We start from the raw sequence: 19109 nt of genomic DNA, 5'->3' as shown, positions 1-19109 counted from the left end.
AGTGAGTGAGAGAGAGCACGAGCAGGGTGAAGGGCAGAGGGAGAAGCAGACTCCCCACCAAGCAGGGAGCCCAACACGGGGCTCGATCCCAGGACTCCAGGATCATGACCTGAGCCGAAGGCAAACACCCAATCGACTGAGCCACCCAGGTGCCCTGGCATATTTGTATTTATTTTGTTTTCTATTCCTTATATAATGGCATTATTCTACAGTTGCATATTGCTTATTTGATTCTCTTTTGAGAGAAGACTCTAAATCATAACCTGCATAATCAAGACAACACCTGGAAGCAAAATATCAAGGTTGTCTGGAGCAACCATTCTTGTGTGTGTGTGTGTGTGTGTGTGTGTGTGTGTGTGGTAAAATATACATAATAGAAAATTGACCATTTTCACTACTTTAAAGAGTATAGTTTTGTGGCATTACATACATTTACATTGTTGTACATCCATCACCACCATCTACCTCCAAAGCTTTTTTTGTCTTCCCAAACAGAAACTCCATCATTAAACAAAACACTAATTCCCAACTCCTCTTCCCCCTCAGTCCCTGACAATCACCATTCTACTTTCAGTCGTTATGAATTTGACTATTCCAGGTATCTCATATAAGTGGAATCATATATTTGTCTTTTTGTGATTGGTTTATTTCACTTAGCATAATGTCTTCAATAGACCAGTCATTCTTAGCTCTTCAAGAGATAACAAGACTCTGGAGAATGTGTTGAAAGCTAAGGATCGTCTAAACAGAAAAATTGACATTTAAAGGCGTGTTGAAATTTTTGCATACAATTTAAAAGACATCATGATTTCTTGAGATGGACCTGTGAGCCCCATGTTAAGAGCCCTTAATCTAGAACAAAAGGTACACAGAAAGTAGAGATTAAAGTAGAACCATGAGCCCAAGCAGGCCAATGGCTGGGATTGAACACCACACAAATGTTAGAGGTCAGTCTCTTTATGGGTATGGAAAGTAAATGTAGACACATGTGCCAGAGACAGATGACCCTGAAATTGATGCCACACCTGCCTCTAAGATGCTTCCTGCCAGGGCAGAGCAAACCTAGTATCTAGTAATAAAAACAGGCAGGCCGTGCTAGAGAAGCGAGTTAGCATGAGTAATGAAGTTAGATGGGGGAGGGTAGGGGAACAAGTCAAGTGGTCCAGTTTGGGCAGAACCTGGGGCTAGACTGTAATACTTGTCCCTTCTGTGACTATGAGTGCTTCATTTAGTCTCTACTCCAAAGTGCTAGAAATATGTTTTTGATTGGATCTTTGGAAAATGACTTGATAAACCCCCTTTCTTCCTTTACAGACAAATGTGGCTTTGGGTTACTTTTCTGGATTTGTTTCCCTGGAAACGTGATAAAGATGGGAGTGTCAGTTGTATTACTAGGCAACAGTTCTTATGAAAAAAAAAAAAGTGACCCCTGAAATTAATTGTATCTGGATTGGAAGAAATTAATGAACTATGCCTATTCTGTACTTCTCTAATCTGAATAAAGGCTCTATGTATATAGAATATGTAACAAAAGTATTTTTATAGAATTTATCTATCTGTCTATCATACCATCTGTTACTTGTTTGAGTTGCACTGTCTTCCACTAGAGGGTGGGGATTCTCATCTGTTTCCATCACTTCTTGGAACATAGTTGTTATTTCGCCAATAGTTTTTGAATGAATGCAGGCATGCATGATATGCAGCCAAAAGTCAAGGAAGAGGTGGAATGAAAATAAAATGGCTATTGATTTTGCCAATTAGGAGGTTACTGGTGATTTTAATGAGCATAGTTTTAGAAGCCATGTGAAAGTAAACAACTCCCTGGGAGATGTTCTAAAGTTGGAGGACAGGGAGGAGGGTGGGCAATTGATACCACAGAAACAAAATTTTGAGAGAGGATAGATGCTGCACTGAAACCAGCTCAGTTAAATTGAACAGGAATGCATGTATTGCATTCTGTGTAGGTTAAAAGTTGCACAAAATTTGGCTGGCAAGAATGGGTATTGTCTTTATAGGTTGATATATCTGTCTCCCCAACTATGTCCTGAGGCCCTGGAAGGCAGGGATGGTGTACGTGTCATCTTTTCATTTTTAGGCCTGCTAGATATATTACTGCTAGAGTGCCTAGAATATTGTATATTCTCAGTAAAAGAACTTCAGTATTTGGAATATTCTAGTGAGATGTCCAGCATGCACAGAAGCCTGGAGGTGGGAAAACATGAAGTGTGTTCAGAGACCCGAAAGTAGTTCAATGGGTTTTTCCATGTGGGCAGGCCGGAGACTTGCCTCTAGTATTTTAGAAGCTTTCTCCCCTAAGCTGAAAGATCACCTTTGTGATCATTAGATGCTTTTGTTTGAGGTTTATGATCTATAAACTCAGAGATTCCTATAGTACAGGAAAATGGGGGTAATTTTAGGAAGAGTAAAGATGAAGATATGATTCAGGGGTTTAGAAAGAAATGATTCCAGGTTTTGGAAGAAATGAATAACATCGTTTGAGGGGCATATAATGGACTATTTGTGGGACTCACAGAAAACAGAACATATTTTAAGCTTTTGGGAGAAATTCCCTTCTACAGTTATAAAGTGATCCAACATTTTTGAAAGAAGAATCAGATGCCTAACCAACTGAGCCACCCAGGTGCCCCACTGGGGAAAATTTTCAAGAGTCCATGGCATGCAGGGCTATGGGGGTAGGCAGTAGCATAGACCAGGAGTTCCTGCTGACAAGCTATGTATCCCACTGAAGGCTCGATATTTTGCTATATCTGCCTACACAAATTTTCTCTTTGTTGATTTTTTTTAAAAGATTTTATTTACTTATTTGAGAGGAATCACAGAGGGAAAGGGAGAAGCAGGCTCCCTGCTGAGCAGGGGGCCTGACGTGGGACTCCATCCCAGGACCCTGAGATCATGACCTGAGCCGAAGGCAGATGCTTAACTGACTGAGCCACCCAGGCATCCCTGTTTGTTAATGTTTTTAAAAATAATTTGTATTTCTTTAAAAAGCCCATGTCACACCTTAGCAAAAGCAAGAGAATTTCTAGGTGCTTAACTCATTAAGCCCTTTGCCAGTAGAATGAGCTCTAGGAGTAATATCAGAAAGTCTTTTGAAATGTAACAATTTAAGGAAATATTTATTGTAAAAATTAAGACATGCTCATTATAAAAAAATCAAACTGTACAAAAAGTTTAAAGACCCAATCATATGTTCCACAAGAAACTCACTTTAGATTTAAGGAACTCACATAGGCCAAAGGGAAGTGATGGAAAAGATATTCCATGCAAGCGCCAACCAAAAGAAAACAAGGGTGGTCATATTTATATAAGACAAAGTATACTTTAAGTCATAAATTGTCACAAGAGGCCAAGAAGGACATTATATAATGATAAAGAGTTAATTTACCAGGAAGATACATTAATCAAAAGTATATATGTACCCCAAATCAGAGCCCCTGAATCTTTGAAGCAAACATTGACAGGACTGATGGAGGAAGAGATGGCAATGCCAGAATAGTAGGAGACTTCAGTGCCTCACTGTCAGTACTGGATAGAACAATCACAGAATCGAACCACACTGTAGACCATATAGATCTAACAGACAAATATAGAACATTCCACCCAAGAGCAGCAGAATATATACTCTTCTCAAGTGCACATGGAATATTCTCTAAGACAGATCACATCTTAGGTCATAAAACAAGTCTCAACAAATTTAAGACGACAAATTATACCAGGTATCTTTTCTTTTTCTTTTTTTTTTTTTAAGATTTTATTTATTTATTTGACAGAGACACACCAAGAGAGGGAACACAAGCAGAGGGAGTGGGAGAGGGAGAAGCAGGCCTCCCACTGAGCAGAGAGCCCGATGCGGGCCTCAATCCCAGGACCCTGGGATCATGACCCGAGCTGAAGGCAGACACTTAACAACTGAGCCACCCAGGCACCCCATTAGGTATCTTTTCTAACCACAGTAGAATGAAACTAGAAATCAATAGCAGAAGGAGACTGGAAAATCCACAGGTATGTGGAAATGAAAGAACACACTTTGGAACAACCAAAATAAAAGACTGGCAAGGTGAATTCAACAGTCCATTAAAAGGATAATATACCATGACTAAGTGGGATTTATCCCTGGGATGCAATGATGGCTCCACATACAAAATCAATTAGTGTGATACACCATATTAATAGGAAGGATGAAAACCACACATCTCAATAGATGCAGAAAAAGCATTTGAAAAAATTGAACACTCATTTATGATAATAAGTTTCAACAAAGTAGAAATAGAAAGAAATTGCATCAACACAATAAAAGCCGTATATAAAAACCACACAGCTACCATCGTACTCAGTGGTGAGAACTGTAAGCTTTTCCTCTGAGATCAAGACCCAGGCAGGGATGCCCACTCTCACCACTTTTATGCAGCATAGTACTGGAAGAACTCACCAGAGCAATTAGGCACGGAGAAATAAAAGGGATCCACATCAGAAAGAAAGAAAGGTAAAATTGTCTCTGTTTACAGATGACAAGACTTGTACGTAACGAAAACCCTGAAGTCTACACACACAGCAAAAGAAACCTACCTGTTAGGCTTATAAATACAGAGAACAAACTTGGTGGTTGCCTTCACAAAATGGGTGAAGGAGAGTGGGAGATAGAGGCCTCTAGTTATGGTACAGCATAGGGAATATAGTCAATGGTATTGTGATAGTGTTGTATGGTGATGGATGGGAGCTACACTTGCGGTGGGCCTAACGTAATGTACAGACGCACTGAATCACTGTTGTACACCTGCAACTGATGTAAAATTGTGTCAACTATACTTCAATTAAAAAAAAAGAAGAAAGTTGTTAGAACTAATAAATGAATTTAGTAAAGTTGCAGGGTACAAAATCAGCATCCAAAAATCAGTTGCATTTCTATACATTAACAATGAACTATCTGAAAAGGAAACTAGGAGAACAATCTCATTTACAATAACCTCAAAAGGAATAAAATACTTACTAATAACCTTAACTAAGGAGGAGAAAGACTTGTACACTGAAAACTACAAAACAGCGATGAAAGAAATTAAAGACAAATGCAAAGACACCCCATGTGTTCAGTGAATAGAATGGTGGCCGAGGAGAGGAGGAATGGGGCGTTGCTAATTAATAGGTGTAAAGTTTCAGTTATTCAAGATGATTCAGTTCTAGAGATCTGCTGTACAACATTGTTCTTGTAGTTAACAATACTGAATTGTACATTTAAAAATTTGTTAAGAAGGTAGATCTCCTGTTAAAAGCTCTTACACAACAATGTCAACAAAATTAAAAGTACACCCTAAAAAGTCCTCTTCTCCCTCCAGGCCCACAGTCAGTTCAGTAGAGGAAAATGCTCTGAGTGGTTTTAATTGATAGAGGGGAACATTTCTGGGCATTAGCTATGCATACTGGAGCTATCCAGTCTCTGGATCTATCCAGTTTCTCAGTCAACAAAGATCCACCCAGCGTCTCTTACGTTCGAGGCTGCGCTCTAGGAATTTGAGAGAGAGCGGTTTTCTGCCACTTACACGTCTGTCGCGCTCCCCCACGTGCCAAGTGCCTTGCCGGTGCAGCAGATTCAGCCGAGAACAAGGCAGCGGTGGTCCCTGCCATTGTGGAGCTGGCATTCTAGAAGGCAAGCAGACAGAAGACCGGAAACACAAACAAAAGCAAATTAGACTGTGGCAACCGCAGGGAAGAAAGCAGCAGGGTCCCGTGAAAGGGAATAAGACAGCGTCCTGGTCCAGGGGCATGATTAGAGAACCTCTCTGAGTCAACGTGAAGGGAATTGCACCAGCGGGGAGAGCAGGTGTGCCCCCCTGGGGAAGCAAACCTTGGCAGTGACCGAAGGCCTGGGGGGGTGGCGTGTGCAGGTGGCGGGGGTAGGAGATGGGATTAGCAAGGTGGGAAGGGTTGGAGCACGCCTGGCTTTGAGAGACCTGGTAGAGTTTGGACTTACGCTGCTACGTATAATTAGGAGTCATCGAAGCTTTTAAGTAGAGGAGTAACCTGATCCACGTTGTTTCTAAGTGGCCGTTGGAGTGGGTAGGTTAGTGGAGGAGAGGCACAAAGTTCAACTGAAGGGTGAGAAAAATGAGTGGAAAGTGAAGACATGGAACTCAGTATTGTCGAAAACGCTTCCAAGCACCTATCCTGTGAATTTTAATTGACTATTTTCCTTTTTACTCATTTGTACCCTTTTCCATAGTACTCATGTATGGTCATAATAATGATTTTTAAAAACATTTCAGTTGTTCTTAGTTCATGATGGACTTCAATAAATATTTGTTAAATAAAGATTGACTAATATTTAAAGAAAGCAGTGCATGGACATTCTAGAAAATAAGCCAAAAAAGCAGAACTAAAAAGGAAAACGCCTTATAATTGCCATTCAGAGATAACTCTTAATATCTCTGCATAGAAGTTCCCAGTTTTTATTTATAAAAGCTCACATATAATACACAGTTTTTTAAAGATGGGATTTTTTTAAACCTCTTTCTTTTTTCTCCCCCCTCATTTTTTTTCCTCCCTGACTCTTCCATTAAAATTATAGAGACAGACAGTTACCAGGTGGCTCAGAAATGCATGTCAGCAGTAAAGCAACAGCAACAAAGTGACACCTCTTCCAGGAAAGAAACAACTTTTGGGTCTGGAATATTACTTGGTTCATTAATTCACTCAACAGAGCTTTCCAAGGCACCTTCACCAGGGGTTCAGCCTTCTGGAGAGTGAGTCAGTGTCCCTCTGTGTTGGACACAGTGCAAAACTGCATTTTCTCTTGCAGGCATTTTCGGCTTATTACTATGTGATGGAATTTTTAAACTTTACCTCAGAGGAAACCCCCTCGCAGGAAAAGATGACAGAGACTATGAAAAAGTTCTGCTCTCAGCCTTGGGAGGAGGTAAGTGATGAGAAAGAGCAGCTATGCCCTTGACGGCACAGAGGATGGGAGTCTGCTCGTCAAGTCCTGCGACCCGGACAGAGATCCAGCAAACAGGGTAGAGGAGCCCAGAGGGTGCACTCAGTCCGGAGTGAGCCCATGGGCCTTTCTTGATAAGTGGGCATACACCGGCTGAAGCCAACACGGTCTTACTTTTCTCACCTGACACCGAGCCTGGCAGCCCGTGGCACTCGTGGGAGGTTAGCAGCTTGACTCTGTCTCAACCATTCCTTCTTCAATTCTGTCGTTAGGCCTGTTTTCTTCACGGACACAAGATGTGGCTTCAGAGATCACTTATGTTCCAGGTCAGAAGAAGGGCAGAGCCAGATACATCTGTTCCATTTAACAAGAAAGCAGAAGCTACCCCAGAAGCTCCATAGCAGTCTTTCTCTTACGTCTCATTAGCCGGGACTGGCTGGGAAAGCAGGATTTTAGGACTGGTTAGAGCCTTAGATCCAGCCTGAGCTACTCTCTGGAGCTGGGTACATTGTTGCACATTCCTCTCCCCACGTCCCAAATCAGAGTTTTATTAGCAAGGAAGACTGGCAGTTCAGAGTCCGCTCTAAACACCACTGTGGTAAGACCCTTTCTCCCCGCCTAGGTCCCAAGTACTTCCTACTTGTTCATAAATTTGAAGCACAACTGTTTCTTGTCTGAGGCACTGAGTCATTCAAGATCGAGTACTACCTGATGGAAGTTTCCAGGGAGGAGAGAGGTATGGGGTCTACCCTAATCAAAATAGATCAGCTAGGGTGCCTCCCAACGGCAGCTGTTTTAAGTTGACAGCGTTGTCCACATGAGTGGTATTTTCATTCTGAGGAGGTGTAATTAACTAGAAATGGATGCAGTCTCCTTGGCGCTGACAGAGGAAGGAAGGTTGTGCAAGAGCCAGAGGCGTGGACTTCTCCCTCCGTATTTTGTCTGAGTTAAAATGGGAAGGAAGAAGATTCAGGACTTTCCAAAAGAGCCCCTCGAAATGCCATAGCACTTGACAGTTTGCAAAACACTCGAGGGAGGCTTTTTGCAGCTGGTAGTGATCTATGGACGAAGGTGAGCATCTTGGAGTCGAGGCAACTTGAAACAACCTCAGTGTATGCCTGTGAAGGAGGTAGATTTAAGCTGCTTTTTGGAAAAAATTATTTCTTTCTTTTTTTCTAAGTAAGTTTCACGCCCAGTGTGGAGCCCAATGCAGGGCCCAAACCCATGACCCTGAGATTAAGGCCTGAGCTGAAATCAAGAGTCGGACACTTCACTCACTGAGCCACTCAGGTGCCCCTGGAAAAAAATTACTTCTTGTTCAGAGTGAAAGCTCTATCACATTTTGTTTTCTTACCCTTGTCTGTTTTTTTGTTTTGTTTTAATTTCATCAGGTTACCCTAGGTTGGCAGTGTCTATATGCAGACCTGTACGGGTCCTGGAAGTAGACTCATTAGGGCCTGCACCTGCGAGAAATTCTGAAATTTTTGGCAGGGGATGGGGGGAGTTGCAGGGTGAGACCTAGACCCTCACCCACAGCCTTGATGTTGAGGTGGGTGTTATGACCCAGGGTTCATTTTCCCCAACTTCATTGTCTGTCCAGGTGGAATGCATAGGTTTCAAGTATGCTCTTACAGGGCAACTCTTTTCCTGCTACGCCTGTGTGACTGGAGTTTGGGAGTGTCCTGTCTAGACACCTTTGGCCAAGAGAGAACTGACAGTTTTTAGGCACATATTATGTGCTGAAAAGTGAGCTAGAAGCTTTGTACATACTATATCGTGCTGCCTGCCCCTGCTTTGGCGGGAGAAATAAAATGCAAACTACACCTACTGATGTCCTCCAAATCCTTGCGGGGGCCCCCAGTCCTTGGATCCCTGAGGAGGAGAGGTTAATAAAGTGGGTGAAAGGGACATTTCACGCTTGTCTTCTAATAGGTTAATTAGAGGGTTGGTAACCCTCTAATTTTGACAACCAGAATAATCACTTTTCCACTCAGAAAATATGTTCGCTCAAGATCTCTGGTCAGCCTACAATGCTGTAAGATTCTGTGTATACTACTAACTAGGGTTTCTCTATGTATTCTGGGTCCTGACATTCAACCTCATGGACTTTTACCCTTTCTAGGGAAATGCATCCCGTTCTTGAAGACTTGCGATGCCCCTTCATATGGGGGAGTGGTAAGGGGCAATGGACGAGGAGGAGAGAAGCCAGTACTGTCCCACTGCCCTGGGAATAGAAGGGAGAGAGGAGAGAGACGCAGAGAGAGGAGTATGAGAGAGAAAGGCAAACCATCCCCCCATATGGAGAGAACATAGTGTTGAGTCCACAAAGCATTAAGATGATCAGATCTGGACTGATGAACCAGGTAGATGCCTTTGGCTTCCATATTTTTTGGCTATTATCATAATTAATCCTCAGCAGATTAGACTGCTTGGCAATGTACACCTTTCCAGGAAGAGGAGGGGGTAGGACTTTGTAGAATTCAGGAAAATTAGACCAAAACGGCATTCCCCCAAGGGATAGGCCAGCTTTTAAGGACCTGTGGGTTGCAGCAGTTTCAAGTCTGGCCCGAGTGGATTCTTGGACTTTCATAGTGGTTTTTTGTTTGATGGGCCTGCTGAGACTACATCAAATAGGAGGAGAAGTCTTTCCATGAAGGAAAAAAAGAGCGCAGTTACTGTAAGAAGGGGGTAGGATCTGGATAAGCACTGATGTTACACCGAGGTCTTGGGAAAATGTCCCATGCAGAGGAGTTGATCAAAGAGTAGTTTCTAGGACTGTGAGAAAAAGACAAGTTCCAGGTTGGGTCATTCAGAGAATTCCATCAGAGCAGGCCAAGGCAGGCTAGGTATGGACTTAGCCTTCCAGAGATTGGGAGCTGGCAGAAACCAAGTGAGAAACTGACCCCAGCCGGCAGGGCATTTAGAGATGGGGTGTTTCTTGGGAAGAGAGCGAAATCTGGGCAAAAGTGAGGTAGTGGTGTGGGTGGGCAGGTAGCCAGGAGGTCCTACATATAAGACATCTGGCCTGATTCTTAGTCCTTGATACATGCTTAACAAATGTTAGTTCTCTCTCTGCCCAGGGTGCCCAGGAGGGAATACCTGTTTCAAGGGCTGAGGAATAGGGCAGCAGACAGCTCTGGGCTGAGCTAGAGATGTTCTGGCCTGTTGTTCTCTTACTGAGGTTCAGAGAGGAGCAGAGCAAGCTGTGGGCATCTGGGCATATATTTAAACAGGAGGAGAGGTAAGGGTCAACAGGCAGCTTTCGTTTGGGAGTAGGATGAGCAAACACACGAAGGACTCAAGAAGACCCCTTTGCATGACTCATAAGCAAAAAAAGAGGTCAGGTAAGGGCTGAGGGCAGAAGGTGAGATGTTGGCACTGTTAGCAGTCCTGAGCAAAGTGCATCCTAAACTGTGTTGTAGAGTTTCTCAAACATTACTGGGCATGTGATCACCTGGGGATCGCATTAAACAGCACATTCTGCATTGGTAGTTCTGGAGTGAGGACTAACAAGCTCCTGGGACACCCCGACGCTGCTAGCCCAGGTGCTAACCTGAGTGCAAGGCTTTTTTTTTTTTTTTTTAAGATTTTATTTATTTGAGACAGAAAGAGCATGAGTGGAGGTAGGGGCAGAGGGAGAGGGAGAAGCAGACTCCCCGCTGAGCAGGGAGCCCCATGTGGGGCTCCATCCCAGGACCCTGGGATCATGACGTGAGCCGAAGGCAGACACTTAACGACTGAGCCACCCAGGCGTCCCAGGAGTGGCAAGGCTTTTTATGACACTCTTTCCTTAACATGCGTCAGATGCACTAGTTCCTTCAGAGGCTCTGAACTCAGACTCTGGTCAAGAACACAGAAAAGTCAGGGGCACCTGGGTGGCTCAGTTGTTAAGTGTCTGCCTTCAGCTCAGGTCCTGGGATCGAGCCCCACGTCGGGCTCCCTGCTCAGCGGGGAGCCTGCTTCTCCCTCTCCCTCTGCCTGCCGCTCTGCCTACTTGTGCGCGCGCTCTGTCTCTCTGACAAATAAATAAAATCTTAAAAAGAGAACATAGAAAAGTCTATTAAACAGACTGATGGATTTCTTTCATGCAAGATTTTTCAGTTTTTAAAATGCTAATGTGATTGTGAAACGGAAGTTTCAGAAGGGGTGAAGTATCCTGCAAGTCCGTGTTTCGGAAACTACTAGGTCACGGAAACCACTGTTTTCCTGGAGCACTTAAGATCCCACAGAACCCAGTGGAGGAAAAGTTTCCTTAACAGACCCTAAACTATAGCCCTGTCCCCACTGAAGGAGTGCAGCCCCACTGCCAGGGCTCTCTGGAGAAGCCCACGCTCGCGCCTGGGTGAGCTGGGCCTTCCCTTGTCTTGATCAGCTCTAATGGCGAAGAGGGCCGTGAGGAGGTGCCCGTTTACACGAGTGAGATTTCCTTCCCCTCCCTTCCAGCTGAAGACCTCTTTTGGTGACGTGAAGGAGAAGTACCTGAGTGAATACTGCTTTTCCGGAGCCTACATCCTAACTCTCCTTCTGAGTGGCTATCATTTCACAGCTGATTCCTGGAAGAATATTCATTTCATGGGCAAGGTAATTTGGGTACTTGTCGGGTTGTGGGGAGATGGGGTGACGGAGGCAGCTTTGGGCTTGAAAGAGGTAGGAGTCAGCCTGATGTCCTGTTCTACCATTTCACCTCTAACCCAAGCAGATATTTTGTGTCAAGCCTTCCTATGTTGAGGATATCCTGTCGAAGGAGAGCTACCTGCCTTCTCAGCCTCGCCTTTCTGCTCATGTAACAGTGACTAGTTCCTTATGAAACAGTGAAATATTAAACGTAACCGTATTTCAGTAGCCTCAATGATTCTGTTCGCTGACTTCAACATCCATCCCAAAGGCCCCTTCCATGATCTGGAACTGATTATTATGGCTTCTCATAAGGGCTGACGGCCTTGTTGGTTGTAGCGTCAAGGTTCACTAATCTGCACGCTTAGCATAAAGGAGATGACTGACTGTGAGTGGGGGTCTTTGCTTAGAAGTCAGGTTTAGCGGGAGCCTTACGCAAGCAACCTCACCGCGGTGCTTTGCCATAGCGCCACCTGCAGGCATCCAGGCGTAGAGAAACATTTACATTGACTGATGAGCAACTACTGCTTGAAAAGTATCCAGAGCAGTGCTTCTCTACCTTTTAAACCCATACCCACTAATGGCAAAAACAATTAACTCCCTTTATTAAATATGGTGACTTCAAGCAAAGCAAAATATTGAGGCAGAGGGCTGTAGCAGCCTAAAGGATACTATTTTCATTACACTCTTGTTGATATTGACTGCTAATCCAAATACTAATCTTTTCCTTGATTTAATCCTTAGTCTTCCTCTCATCACAATTTTTTTTTCTCTGAAGGATATGTCTATGTCAAATTTGCGAGTGATTTACATTCTTTGGACTTCAGTGAATGATCTAGTATTTCTAAACCATAGGTGGTAACTCCTCTAACTCTGGAGCTTTCCTTGATACAAGCCATCAGATAAGGTTCCTGCCCCCTCTAAAGGGAAGCGGACCTTTCACAAATTATTAATTCCCGGTCCTGGTAAGGGTTAAAGGGAGAGGGGCATTTCCACACAGAAACTGGTTGGAATGTCAAATGGCACAATCTTTGGAGACTGTTTTGGCAATATATGCTAAAAGCCTTAGAATATGAATGTCATTTTATCCAGTTACTTCATTCCTAGGATTTATAAATAATTGGATAAAGTGAGTAAAAGTAAACATAGAAGGCAGTTCATGCAGTGATGATCTTTTGAGACAGGGGTTGATGTTTAGAGAGGTATTGTTAAGTGAATAATCCTACATATAACGTGCACAGAGAAGACTGGAAGGATGTGTCGCAAGAAGATAATAGCAGTGACTTCTGTCCGAGTGGCGAAATGTAGCTGGTTTTTATTTTCTTTTTGAGGATTATCTGTATGTCCTGATTTTTCTACCATGACCATGCACAACTCATGTAATAAAAACATTTTCAAAATTATTTATTATTCACAGACTATCTACATTCTAATATGTTTGGAGGTGACTGGAAAATACTCCTAGGAAGATGGCAGGGCCAGAGCATGTCTTATCATTTAGGAAGAATCCTTTCTCAAACATGTGTACAGTCTTCCAACTTCCATAACATAACACTGACTTGCTGGGATTATTTCCCAGTCTTCCCTCATTGAATCATAAAGACATCCTGGTTACATAAGGATGAGATTCCTGGGCCTGACGTAGACGTAAGAGACCAGGGACAATCATTATTCTCTTATCCTTTGCCTGCTTTCTGTCACCACCCTGCCTTCTACACTTTTCCCTCCACATTTACTCTAACAACCAAAGAGGAATGCAAATCTCCAAAGGCTGTTCGAAGTAAGTTCTACTAGGCAGAGGCAGGAGACTTGGGCAGTTATTTACCAAATTCCTCTGAATTTCAGGAATAGAGCAGTGAGACTCCAAACTCTGCCTCATCACTCGCTTGGGCTCCATTTTCCCCACAACCATATTCCCAGCTTAGAATGTAGAAGTAATGCAGTTAGAGAACTGAACGTGGTGCTCTCCACCTCCTGTTGCTCAGTGTTATGGATGCGATTGCATGAAAGCTCATTTCATCTTCAAACCAGAAACAACAGCCTCTCCCCACTGTTTGCAGATCCAGAGCAGCAATGTCGGGTGGACTCTGGGCTACATGCTGAACCTGACCAACATGATCCCAGCTGAGCAGCCATTGTCCACACCTCTCTCCCACTCCACCTATGTCTTCCTCATGGTCCTCTTCTCCCTGATCCTGGTTGCAGTGGCCATTGTTGGTTTGTTTATCTTTCACAAGCCTTCATATTTCTGGAAAGACATGGTATAGCAGGAGCAGCTGAAATCTGCTGGCTAGAGTGAGAAAAAAACTTGCCCATGGAGCACTTTCCTCCACAGTGGTGTACAAGATCATCCTTCCTTGCTCACCAAGGCCAGTCTTGACCAGCATGAAGCTTCCATGGCTTTTGCTGAAGCCTTTCCATGGAAGGTATTCACCACCTTCTGCCTCAAGGACTACCCAGAAGACATCGTCTCTTTTGTGAGTCCTCAACTCCCCTTTTCTCTTTTGTACTCTGTGCTTGTGTAGGTCTTAAAGACCTGTTACTTTTCATGATCTCTGCTTTATAAAAAAACAACCATGACTTTGTCCCGAAGAACTCAGAGTCCTGAGTCCTGCACTGGCAAGTTGTGCTGGCTAAAAGATCTCAGGAACTGGTTCAGTTGTACTTAGACCCTTTCTTTCTCCTATTGCCCATTTATTAAGAATGCCATACAATGCCTTTGGAGAAGGCAGACACACATCTCATTCCCATCCTGCTGTTTGCACAGGAGTATTTTCTAGACTAGACAAATATGTGCTAGGGCCAAAGAGTCTTGCAAGGGAACTTATGTGCTTGTATCGTTTATACGATACTCAATCCAATCCAAAACAGGGATGTGGATTAGTTATATATTCCTCAGTGGTGCCAAAATGCTATGGAGTGGGACACCCCGCCCCCTCAGACCAGAGATTTTTTTTTTTAAAGCTAATGTAACATATAGGCATTCAGCTATCAGGGCATACTACATGGTAGGTATACATGTCAGGAAGAAAAATACAATTACAATGAAGAGTTTGGAAAATGCATCCTTCAGTGCATCTATTGGGGTTTTATTTTTATTGTAGTCATACATATATAACATAAAGTCCACCATTTTAATGTGTACAATTCAGCCACCTTTCGCATCTTCGCAGTGTTGTGCAACCATCACGACCGTCTAATTCTGGAATATTTTCCCCACCAAGAAATTAGCTGGAGGCAAGACCATCCCTGGGTAGTTTCAAACCACCAAACTTCCAGTTAACAGCCAAATATGCTCATCAGTTGTACCGCAAAGATGCCCCTTGAGTTTTAAAGCCATGCCATATCTTTTTGTCCCAGGGTTTAATGTAGTGGGAGAGCTGCAACACGCCTTTCCACTGTCATGGTATTTGCTCATCAAAGTGTGCCAGGAACCAGATCTGAAAGTGTGCTTGCCACCCCTGTCGCACAAGTATGGGCTCTATTTACTTATTCCATGGACTATTTGGTGGGAGAAGCAGCAGCTATGGACCTTGTCACAGAAACATGAAGAGACCCTATACTTTCTTCCTTTAATGATTGCTGTGAGCAGGTGGAGTGGTGATGTGTCACTCCAAAGTTGTCCCAAGCTCCCCATCTCTGGATCTGGGGACAGACTGCCGAGCTGATTGACGTAGGGTGGGACTGGGGTGAGGAAAGAAAAGCTTTCCCACGAACTGGAAGCCAAATGTCCTAACACTCTTGAATAACCAAGTCATTTTTTACAATATCAAGGTGAATACAAGCTTATAAAGCTGTGGGCAGGAAGTTTTTCTTTTCTGCTACTCACAGTTGAACTTGTTGTACTTGGATTAGGAACCCAAAGCCAAGTTTGAACATGTTTAAACTCTTTCTGCTAGTGCTAGTGGTTATATTGTTACACTTAGTATTTATTGAGCATTTGTTGTGTCCCATGCTCTGTGCTCAAGTGCATTACATTCATTTTCTCATTTAATCCTCACAACAGTCTTCCCACTTCATAGAACCAGAAACTGAGGCTCAGAGAGGTTAATTCACTTGCCCAAGTCGCTGACCTGAAAGCCTGCAACGCACTTAACCATTATTTTCTTTCCCAAATATACTAGACTGTCTCCTTGTAACTTCTAAGCACACACTTAACTCTGTATGAATACAGGCCATGAGAGAGAGGGAAGTAGACAGATGACCTGTTCCCTGATGGACTTAGTGATTTAATATTGCTTTAAGTCCACAAAGGCTGTCATGGCAACACTGATATTCTGTTCACATACTATGGTAACGTACATGGAGTATGATGCTCATCAAGGATTTCCCCATATTCCTGGCTTCTTAATTATAATGCTTGCTCCCTGCACAGCAATTCTGCATCAAATAAAAATGAAAATAAAAGGTCATAAAATAGAGCCAACGGCAGCTTCCTTCTTCCTTATGCCTACGTATACAAAGCACTGTCATGCACATTCTCTATTCTAATAAAACCCCATGAGGGTGTAAGTACTATTTCCATTTTATGAATGAGGGTCACACAAACTAACAGATGTTAGAGTAGATATGCAAATTCATGTCTTTTGCCCCAAGTTTATTGTTTTGTCTTTTCTAAACACTGCCCCTCAGGAAGTTAGAATTAGAATTCACCAGTTTCCTTCAATAAACTGAAACCTTTTCTTATTCCATTTTTGTCTTGCAGCCTGGGTCCAAAAAAAAAAATCCATTAAGGTATTTGGGAGTCAAATTCCACTTGTTTTAAGTCTCAACTCATGGAGATGATCAGCTGGCACAACCTAATCTCATTTCCTTTGGAGGGAAATATGGTTTTGTGTCAGATTCAGGAATCTGCTTTGAGCCATTCTAGATGAGAAGGGCCAAATAAAATGGGTCACTGTCAACTGATTTTAATATTGAATTGGCCACTGGTTATAAATGATTACCATTCCTTCCCAGCCATTCACCTAAACTTGGTTCTACCATTCCTTTAGAAGGTGGGTAACTTTTTTCTATGAACCCATAAGGGGAAAACATCAGAAATGGTTACTTCTGTAGACAAAAGAATGAAGTTACTTGAGTAGGCTGTGTGTGTGTGTGTGTGTGAGAGAGAGAGAGAGAATTTTCACTTTACCCAATTCTTAATAAGAAATATAAAATGTAATATAAATAAAAGTTTTTAAAAGTACTTCATTCTGGGGCGTCTGGGTGGCTTAGTCGGTTAAGCGTCTGCCTTTGGCTCAGGTCATGATCTCAGGGTCCTGGGATCAGCAGGGAGTCTGCTTCTCCCTCTCCCTGTGCCCCACCCCACCCCACTCGTGCTCACGCTCTCTCTCTCACTCACTCTTTCAAATAAATAAAATCTTAAAAAAAAGTATACTTCATTCTAATGTTGTATCAGTCAACAAGTAAAAGAAGGTGCAATCAAACCAGAGAACTAAGAAGAGTTTAAGAAAGTGACTATATCTGGGGCACCCGGGTAGCTCAGTCGGTTAAGCGGCTGCCTTCAGCTCAGGTCATGATCCCAGGGTCCTGGGATCGAGCCCTGCATCAGGCTCCCTGCTCTGCTGGGGGCCTGCTTCTCCCTTTCCCTCTGCCTGCCACTCTGCCTACTTGTGCTATCTCTCTGTCAAATAAATAAAAAATGTCTTTAAAAAAAAGTGACTATATCCAAGGTATTATCATTTCAACATGTAGTTTACATAAAAACTATTAATATTTGCTTTTCATATTAAGTTTTGAAAGCTGTTGCATATATTGCAGTTACAGCACATCTTAATCAGGACTAGCTACACTGCAAGTGATGGAGAGCCATGTATGACTAGTCACTACTACATTGGACAGCACGTGTCTAAAAATACATTCAAAGCTAAAAAGACAGGCAATATTTTGTCTTTCTATTGAGGGGAAATTAAAAAAAAACAGCTATAGATACTGTAACATCTTGCTATTATTTATTATATATGAAGTTAAAATATTCTTAGACATTCTTCTTTAAGATCTCAGCTCTGAATTTCACTTTACTCCTCAGATTTTGTTGCCTTTTTTGTGAAGGCAGAGATGCCTGTTATTCAGGCCAAGACGCCTGCTGAAAGACCTTTGGAAAATGCAATCTGGATTCAAAGATGATACAAGATAATTTTGATGATTCTATTCTATAATCAAATTGTAAATTTGAATATTAAAATAAATGTTTCTTAATAGCTCACAAAGATTACCATATTGTTATATTAAAATTACTATTAAAATATATTCTCATTTATTGTCAGTTTGAAAGATGAGCTGAATTTCACCCAGACTGGTCTGGTCCCTCTCTGATTCAGATTCTAATAGTTGCTATCTTGTTAGAATAGGACAGTTGCTTATGGTTAGTTGTGCTCACTAACCATATTTCTTTTCAGTTTGTGTGAGTTTTATCTTTTAAACTTATTATAATAACCTTAGAGTTTCAGTGGCTTACCACAATCAACTTTTTCGTGTTCATGGATCTGCATCAGCTGGGTAGTGCTCCTTCAGGCAGTAGGTGTGGTTCAGGCCTGCTCCTGTATCTTGTATCTCTTACAAAAAACGAATGGCAAGGACACCAGAGAGGAAGACGGAACAGGATGCCTCTTACAGCCTTGGCCAGGACAGGCCCCTGTCACTCTCATCTACATTCTACTGACCAAAATAAGTCATATGAACAAACCCAACAATTAGCAAGTTGGAGAAATACTGGAAGGAGTGGCTAGGTCATATGGCAAAGGACATGGATGACTCATTCTAATACAGAAGAGGAGTGAAACAGTGGGCACAGTGATTGAACCTACCACAGTGTCTCATTAACTAAAACATAAAGGGTGTTTTCTATCAATTACAGTCCACTTATCTTGCCAAGGAATATTCTTTTTTAAAAATGTCATTACTTCCAAGATGTCATCAGTCTGCAACTTCTTTCCACAGCCTTCATCAGGATGCTGTAGCAGCTCGCAAATTAGCCTCATATTCTAAAAAAGCCTCTCTATTCTGGATTTCCTAAGAGAACATAGATCTGTTTAAATTATTTTATGTGTTTAGGACAATGTGTAGTTAACTACCCAAGTTTTTATTTGTACATGAATCTAATACAGCTGAGTACATTTGGTTTTATCACAGGGAGAATGGATTTTTTAATGGGGGAAGGAGTATCTCCATGAACCTTCTCTAGGAAAGTGGTATTTAAGACTGTACATGTGATAGAAGCATTGCTATGCCTTTTGCGTTTATCTATTTTAAATAAATGTCTAAATTTAAATTGATACAGTGATGGCATCACCCTCATCAATACCTGAGTTGACTTTTTGTTTTTATATCCCTGTTGAATGTATAGTGAATAGCAAAGCTCACCAGAGAACACGGATCAGTGACAAATGAGATATGGTCACCTAAGAAACAGCCTCACTCCTTATAATGAAGTTCTAAGAAGAAAGGCGAGGCAACCCTGGGAGCTAGATGGGGAACACTGTGTATTTAGAATGACCAAAACCAAACTCTATTTTTCCTCTTAAACCTGCCCCGCCTTAACGACACC

At 42.4% G+C, this 19109-nt stretch overlaps 1 protein-coding gene across 8 annotated transcripts in view; it reads left to right on the top strand.

The window, feature by feature from the left end:
- Nucleotides 1–18855, top strand: part of ENTPD1 (ectonucleoside triphosphate diphosphohydrolase 1) — a 132420-nt gene extending 113565 nt beyond the window's left edge. For 7 of the 8 annotated variants that reach the window (XM_073904409.1, XM_025880558.2, XM_073904410.1 and 4 more), the window contains 3 exons: nt 6812–6928; nt 11390–11527; nt 13621–16251. In XM_073904409.1, coding sequence (XP_073760510.1) covers nt 6812–6928; nt 11390–11527; nt 13621–13827 — 462 coding nt within the window. In that variant the 3' untranslated portion in view covers nt 13828–16251. The other variant, XR_003209967.2, reaches the window with a different exon arrangement.
- Nucleotides 18856–19109: the final 254 nt, after the last annotated feature.

The sequence above is a fragment of the Callorhinus ursinus genome, unplaced genomic scaffold (genome assembly GCF_003265705.2).
Source record: "Callorhinus ursinus isolate GAN/ISIS: 27379988/994484 unplaced genomic scaffold, GSC_fseal_2.0 scaffold20, whole genome shotgun sequence".
Lineage (NCBI taxonomy): Eukaryota > Metazoa > Chordata > Mammalia > Carnivora > Otariidae > Callorhinus > Callorhinus ursinus.
Note: the sequence above shows the minus strand (reverse complement) of the source record. Positions and strands in the feature narration are given on the sequence as shown.